Source organism: Jaculus jaculus, chromosome 1 (genome assembly GCF_020740685.1).
Source record: "Jaculus jaculus isolate mJacJac1 chromosome 1, mJacJac1.mat.Y.cur, whole genome shotgun sequence".
Taxonomy (NCBI): domain Eukaryota; kingdom Metazoa; phylum Chordata; class Mammalia; order Rodentia; family Dipodidae; genus Jaculus; species Jaculus jaculus.
In genome coordinates this window covers 314,855,923-314,864,038 of record NC_059102.1, presented here as the reverse complement: position 1 = coordinate 314,864,038, position 8,116 = coordinate 314,855,923, and the positions used below count along the sequence as shown (strand labels likewise).

Sequence of the window (8,116 nt, the reverse complement as noted above, 5' to 3'; positions counted from 1 at the left end):
ATCCCCAGGCTGGCCTCAAGCTCATTGCAATCCTCCTACCTCAGCCTCCCAAGTGTTCAGACTAAATGCACGTGCCTCTATGCCCAGCGACGCTCTTGAATAAACAGACACACTTTGGGTTTTGGCAGCACTGGTATTATTCATATCTTTGACCTTTTAACTAGGAGAAGACTTGAATTGTGGGAGTCTTATTTTTTTGGTCACCAATGACCCCAAAGGAAAATGTTACATATGTTTTCCCATAATCATTTAAGGATTCCAGAATATTAATGATGTACCTAAGTTGACATATAAACAAACTGGCTAGTGATGTATTAATAGTATATTTTAAATAGTGTACCAACAAAACAAAGGTTTTTGTTTTTCTTTTCTTTTTTTTTTTTTTTTTTTGGTTTTTTTGAGGTAGAGTCTCACTCTAGTCCAGGCTGACCTGGAATTCACTATGTAGTCTCAGGGTGGCCTTGAACTCATGGTGATCCTCCTACCTCTGCCTCCCAGAGTACTGGGATTAAAGGTGTGTGCCACTATGCCCCCCCCTTTAAATTTTATTTATTTATTTGAGAGAGGGCAAGAGACTTGCGTGCACATGCGCACACACACACAGAATGGACACACCAGGGCACACCAGGGCCTCCAGCCATGGCAATTGAACTCCAGACACATGTGCCACCTCAGGCATCTGGCTTACGTGGGTCCTGGGGAATTGAACTGAGGTCCTTTGGCTTTGCAGGCAAACTCCTTAACCGCTAAACTGTCTCTTCAGTCCAGAACAAAGTTCTTTTTTTGTTTTGCAGTGGTGGTTTTGTGTTTGAGACAGCGTTTCATGTAGCCTGAGCTGGTTTTGAACTCCTGATCTTCCTACTTCCACCTCCCAAGTCCTGGAAATAGGTGTGCACCACAATGAAGTTGTATGTGTAGAGGGAAATGAGATTGTTTTATTCCTTCAGGCAAAACTAGCTGGCCCCTCCCCCTTTTAATTTTGAAGATGTGGCATTTACGTATCTATATGTATGTATGCATGCATGTATTTTAAAAGTAGCTTACAAAGTAATAGGTTTCCATATGGGGTTTTCTTTTTTGTTTTATCGAGGTAGGGTCTTGCTCTAGCCAGGCTGACCTGTAGTTCACTATGTAGTCTCAGGGTGGGATTAAAGGCATGTGCCACCATGCCCAAACCATATGGGGTTTTCATGCATATATCATTTTGGTTGTGTTCTTCCTTTCCCCTATCTTCCTGTTGCCTCTTTCCCTGTTGTGCCCTTTTGAAGGGCCTGACCTTTAATACCTTAGTTGAATATTAACTTCCAGCTTCCAAAGATTTCTATGTACTAAATCTCAGTCAATTCCCACAAAGGCTCTAGGAATTGTACAAGGTGGTATTTACATAAAATGTAAAACAAGCTTACCAATGTTAAGTAATCATACTGGGTTACTGGCTGGATTGATTTGGAATTCAGATCTTGACAGGGAGGACTTCTGCTTCCACTCATGGAAAAGCAGAACCTGCACATTTTAGCACATGGCACAAGCTCAGTGGCTAGATTTAAACTTAGGAATGTGTCATGTGAGCATACTTCAGAGTTCTTTTTACTATATTCTCTAGGCCCATACCCTAAACCCAAACTCAATAATTGAAACCAGCTGTTCATGACAAGGAAGCATAAGGCCTGGGAATGGAATGGCAAGAGGGATGAGGGATTCCCACAAAAACTAGGAAATGCAAGATGGAGACCACAGCTTCTGGAAATGTCAGTGTTTATTAACCATAAGGACATGTGTAGGTGGTAGAAGAAATGTACAGAATATAGAAAAACCCTAAGAATCCCCTGTGGCTGGGAGTGCAGCCTCTTCCTTCCCCTCAGTTTCCCATTTGTTTTTCCTGTTTCCTGTTTGATTATTTAGAGCCATTCATTCCTTAAGGTTCACTTGCCTCCTCCTCCACCCCTGACCTGTGAGGATCCATCCTCTCTATCTCCTTCCCCAAGATTTTGGGTCCCAGAACAGTGCTAAAGAGTGTCAGAGGGCGTCGGTCAGGTAGCTGAGGTCCGAGAATCAAGAGCTCCTCTGCTTGGGTTGGCTGGCTCTCGACTGAGGACTTAGTGGGGACAGGGCACTGGGGAAAGCCACATGACGTCATAGTTCCTCGGTCATGGGGGTCAGGGTAGAATATGGGCTCAGGTAAAAAATAAAAAATAATCAACAACCTAAATAAAACCGGAAGGAAGGAGAGTCCGATCTGGGTGATCTGGGTGTTAGCAGGAGGACAGAGTATGGAGCCGGGCCTCCGGAGGGAAGGAACGGGCAGAGATCAGCTAGGGGGCAGGAGACGGGAAGGCCAAATGGCCTGGAGTTGGGGCAGAGGCTATCAAGGTCCCTTTCTTCTCGGTGACAGATACCAAACACACAGCCTTTAGGGCAGGTGAGGGGTAGGGTTAGCCCCTGGACTCCCAGAAAGCCAGGGGGTGCAGGTGAGGGGCATACAGATGCTTGGGCTTGGATTCTGGAATGAAACTTACATCTCAACAGGAGGTGAGTGCAGGGCAGGGCAGGGCAGGGCTGGGGAGCAAGAGGAAAGCACCTAGACGCGGGGAGAAGAGGAGCCTAGGTCCCCCTGCTCTGACCGGGCCTGGCGGGGGACGCTCACTTGTCCGAGTCCAGGCCCATCATGTTCTTGAGGGCGTTCTTGAGGCTGGTTCTGCTGGGGGACTTGACAGCAGGCCGGAGCTCCGAGCTCTGCTCATCCTTCCGAAGCTCCATCTCGATGACCACCACCTGAGCGCCCTTGGAGGGCTCCGCCCCTGACCCCCGGTCCCCCGCCCGGCCCGCTAACCGCTATTTCTTATCCTTGCGGGAGTCCCCCAGCCCTTTGGACTTCTTCTCACTGGCCGCTTTGGTGCTCCGGCTGTGGTCCAGCATGGCGTACAGCACCGGCGTCTGGAGGGCGGGGGGCGGGGTGGGGGCCGCACGTCAGCGCCCCACCGTGCCCACCCGCCCCTCGCGGCGGCCCCACAGCCCCTCCCCCGCGCATCCGGGGCGTCCGGCTCACCTGCCGCCCGCGCTTCGAGTCCTTCGAAGTCTTGTGCAATTTCCCTTTCTCCATGGCGCTGTAGGAAGAGGCCACAGTGGTACCGATTCCGGGGGGTGGGGAGGTGGGGAAGGGGGCGCCCAGCATCTTTCCTCCGCCCTGCTCTTACCTGAGCCTTCTCTGCAGGACCGCCTGTCTGCGCAGCCAGCAGTACCGAACCAGGTAGAAAAGCAGCACAAGCAACAGCACCACTCCGAGGATGCCCCCGATCACGGCCCCGAGCACCACTCCGTACCTAGTGGGCACTAGAAGGGGAGGGAGAGGAGTTTTGCTGGGGGTGGGGGGAGCGGTAAGAGAGGCAGGCTCCTCGGTCGCCTTGCTTCACCCCCCCCCCCCCAACACGCACACCTATTCCCTGCGGCTGGAGGTGTAGAAGACCCGGCCAAGATGCCTCCTGTCTACTGTCCCAGAGTCTGACTCATCATTAAGTGGACTTTTTCTCATCTATCCCAAGCTGGTTTCCTACTCATTATGTAGCTGAGAATGACCCTGAATTTATGCGGTCCCCCTGCCCCGCCTCCACCTCACAAATGCTGGGATTACAGGTGAATACTACCATGTCCTGTTTGGATCTTTTTTTTTTTTTTTAAACTCAAGGTTTCACTATGTATCCCAGGCTGGTCTTGAACTCGCTATACTGCCCAGGCAGTCTTTTGCTTCAGCCTCCCAAATGCTGGGATCACAGGTCTGCACCACCATGCTGGGTTAGAGAGGACTTTTTACTCCTTCCCCCAGCGAAACTAGCTCCCCAGATCCCCTCCTTGAACTGCCTCCCAGAATCCCCGTCCTTTGTCCCTTCTCACACCTTTCTCAAAGACATAGAGCACGACCTGAGAAGTCTTGCCCACTATGTCTGGTGGGTTTTTGACATCACAAGTGAAGGTGCCGTTGTCACTGTAGTCTAGGTTGTGAATGACAATGGAAGCGTCCTTCCAGTGAGGGTCTCCTACCCACTGGATGCGCTCTTTGAAGGTCCCCACTTCGTCAATGTAGGGTTGTCCTTTGGAATAGTGGAAGATCTGAGAAGAATGAGGGGAGACATGTGAGAGGACTCTAGTTTAGCGAGCTGTCAAAGTTTGGCTCCAGCCTCAGGGTAACAGCTCCTGGTCTGGGGGAGGGGGGAGACAGTGCCCAGGGGTCCTAGGCAGGGTAACCAAACTGCCACTTACCTGCTAAAGCTGGGGTTATGACTCGTCACACAGTTTCCTCTCTGTAGCCCAAGTTCTTCTTTCTGTCCTTCTTTGAAGCTCATTTTCTGTCATCTAACCCCAAGATGCCCCCAAGAACTCACCGAAATGGCATCTCGGCCCCCTTCAGGCTGGTAGCGCCAAGTGAAAGAGATGTCATCTGAGACCCACTCACTGGACCAGAAGGAGCAGTGCAGGGTCACCTGGGAGCCCACGGCTCCATGGACCTCCCTGTCCGTGTAAACCACAATGGCCTGGGCGGGGGACAGCACTGCAAGCAGAGGGAAACAGATGCCCATGTGGCCCTGTAAATCCGACAGAGGATGTGAGGCCAACAGGCAGCACCTCCTTCTTGGGAATCCCCGACAGAACAAGGAGAGGCACAGGTCAGAGGCCATCGCAAAGGAACAAATTTCGAGGACTGCAGCTCTCTGTGAATTTAAACACTGCATCACTTAAACTTCTTAGCATAGAGAACATTCCTCAGGGTAGAGGAAACGAAATCAGCAGTAACAGCTGTTCAGAGGAATGCCAAGTGGATTGAAGTCTCACTTCCCCTTGAGTCAGCACCTCTCCCCTCCCATTTCCCCCACCACCACCCACAGAGTTCACTACATAGCACAAGCTGGCTCAGAACCTGTGATCCTACTGCCCCAGCCTCCCAAGTGCTGGTACAGGCAAGGCATGCACCACCAGTCAGTACCTAACTCTTAAGCTATTAGTTACAGAGTTGTAAATCTTTTTAAATAAATTACACAAGTAACATATAGTGCATTCTTCTTATAAACTATTCAAGCAATAGCTATGATGCTAAAATCTTCTTTGAACACCCGCCCCAGCAAATAATTCCCCTCCTAGATAGGACCACTGTTAACAGTCAGTAAGCATGGCTTTTCTACATCTCAAATTCAACATAAATGCAGTGAGCTCAAGACATATCTGTACTTATAACAAATGGATAATGGTTAGTTCTTGCTTCATGTAGATTTTTTTTTCTTTTTTTATTATCATTTTGATTTTTTAAGGTAGGGTCTTGCTATAGCCCAAGCTGACTTGAAATGCACGATGTAGTCTCAGGGTGGCCTCGAACTCATGATGATCCTCCTATTTCTGCCTTCCAAGTGTTAAGATTAAAGGCATAAGCCAGTGCATCCAGCCTTTAGATTTTGTGTATGTGTGTGTGTATATGCATGTGCGCATGCACCTGGGTCTCTCACTGCTGCAATGCCTGACTGGCTCTATGTGGGCGGCTGGGGAATTGAGCCTAGGCTGGCAGGCTTTGGAAGCAAGTGCCTTTAACCACCAAGCCATCTCCACAGCATCATTTATGTGGCTTTTTCTAAAATTCAGTGTATTATTTTCTACTTTCCTTTGTTTTGTTTAAAAATACCTGTCTGGGGCTGGAGAGATTGCTTAATGGTTAAGGCATTTGCCTACAAAGCCAAAGGATCCCCGTTTGATTCCCCAGGACCCACATAAGCCAGATGCACAAGGGGGCACATGCATCTGGAGTTTGTTTGCTGTGCCTGGAGGCCCTGCCATGTCCATTCTCTCTCTCTCAAATAAATAAATAAAAAATATATTTTTTAAACATTAAAAAAATCTGTCTGGAATAGTTTTCCATGCTGATTCACAGACATCAGTCCTACTTTCAACAGTTGTATAGGACTTCACAGTACAGCAAACTCTTTTTTTTTTTTTTTTGCAGAAAAAAATGAAGGTAATTAAGTCTTTTTGCTAGTCACAGCTGTTCTCAAGGCTGAATTCTTACTGGCCAGTTAGCTTGCTCTTGACTGGGAAGCCATGGAGGCAAAGAGGGGAAGCTGTATTCAGAGCAGGACTGCAAATCTAGAGCTTCAACCATCCTCACCCTGCCCTCACCCATTCTTGCCCAGCCTCACCCCAAAATTCACCCACACAGGCGAAACCATTCCAGGGAGACTATGCGTGGGCTGGCTGTGGATGGGGGCAACTGTAAACCCCTTTGTTTTTGAGAAGGGGAGGAGGAAACCAACAAAACAGAGTCCCATTGTTTGACCAATATTGGGGGCTCATGCCACCCCCACTCTCTCACTCGTCCTGAATCTCCTACCTTACCATGTAACATCACTTACTCGCCTCCTGGGACTTCTGCCTTCTTGGAAATCTCCAGTGTAATGAGGAGAACTAGCTAATGGATCTAACTTCTGTCCCTCCCCTATAATGTCAACCATTGCCCTTGTCAACTCTGTGCAATGGGTCTATAAGCAGGATAGATGGTGGATAAAACTCTCCACCTCCTTATACTCTCCAAGTCTCTCTTCCAATTTCCTTCACCAGGCCTTTCTTCAACCTTTAACAATTTCTCGGGGTGTCATAGTCCAGTATAGCCAAGAAGAGTCTAGGTTCTGGGTTTACAACTCAAGGACCTGACCTTGACTAAGGATAGAACTTGGACTTTCTAACCTGCCCCTGCTGCTCCTCACCCCAGCTCACCCACTGCTCACTCTCTGCGCTAGGATACAGGGCAGTTTGGGAGGATCATTTAACGAACCCTGCTTGACCCAACATCTGCCAAGGAAGGTACTGATCAACTTATGAAGGCAGATAAAGTTACCGTGTTAAGATTCTAATATTTTCCTTCATGATACATGAGAAGCCACAGACAGAAACCAAGAAGCAGAATCTAAGATGCTAAGACACAAACCGTGGTCTCCCTCCTTAGCTATACTCCCTGATTTCACTGTTTTGGGAAATTAAGGGTGCATGCCTCTTGCACTGCTGGGAATAAATGGGGACCAGAACCCAGTGTTCGATGCTGCTGCTTCGTGCTCTAGTATCACTTCATCTACTAGGCAGGCAGCATGACTCTAGGAGCAGGTGACAATTGAGGTACAAGCCGTGTCCACTCAGGGAAGTTTTCTATCACCTCTGTTAGCATGTCCCCTCACACAGTGCCTTTCCTGTCTCCCTCCAGATCACACATGTATGTACAATCCCCTCTAAATAGAGAATCGCCCTCCCACTCTTGTCTGTTGCTCTTTAAAGTGAGGGCAGTGGGAGGCTGCCCAGAGACCACCTGAGTAGCAAAGCTGCCTGATTGGGGTGGTTCCACTTACCCAAAGAAGAGAAGAGCAGGGCAGCCAAGACAGGACTGGGGCTGAATGAGGGAGCCCCAGGAGCCATAGCTGGGGCAGGGGTTAGGGCCCAGAGCATCTGTGGGGTGGAGAGAATGGGGAACTGAGCGGGGGTTTCTGGAACCCGCTTAAAATCCTGTAGGGCCCCAGCATGAGGGGGGCTGTCCTGAGGCAGTAACCAATTGCAAGCTGGCATGTGCAGTTGAGAGGTGGTGGGGAGGGAGGCAGGAGGCAGGGAGCAGAAGGGGCATTGTACACTCTGGGTGGAGAGGTGGGGGGACACATACCACCCCGGACATAGAGGGCTTTGTGTCTACTGGCCTCTCCCTACCCCAGGCTGGAATGTTAGAGGGGGTGAGAGAGGGACAGCAAAAGGGACATAGACACACATCTCCAAGGGAAAGATGGGCAGGAAACCTAGACCCAAAGTCCATGCAAAGGGATTCCTCTTAGCCTCCTCGCCTCAGAGCCCTAGGACCGAGATGCACGTTTCCCTCAGAGAAGTCCCAAAATTGGATGTACTTTGTTATCTTAATTACTTAGAACTGCATGATAGACTACTTGAGACCATCCGGTCCTTTGGGAATTACGTTTTTATCCCTATCCCAGCATCCTGGGAGAGTCTAGCCACATAGATGCTTTTCTAGTCCATAGATGCTCCTGGAAAATGTCCAGGGAAGAAGTCTGAGATCTTTCTTTCTCTGTAAGGAAATCCTCCAAACCTTCAT

General features: G+C 49.3%; 1 protein-coding gene across 1 annotated transcript; it reads right to left on the bottom strand.

Annotated features, from left to right (window-relative positions):
- Nucleotides 1-1,738: 1,738 nt before the first annotated feature.
- Nucleotides 1,739-7,467, bottom strand: Mpz (myelin protein zero). The gene is made up of 6 exons (XM_004671150.2): nucleotides 7,371-7,467; nucleotides 4,377-4,543; nucleotides 3,891-4,104; nucleotides 3,195-3,330; nucleotides 3,047-3,104; nucleotides 1,739-2,934 (listed from the first exon to the last, which is right to left on the bottom strand). Exons 1-6 carry the CDS (start codon nucleotides 7,465-7,467, stop codon nucleotides 2,833-2,835), a joined length of 774 nt encoding a protein of 257 aa, XP_004671207.1. The 3' UTR covers nucleotides 1,739-2,832.
- Nucleotides 7,468-8,116: the final 649 nt, after the last annotated feature.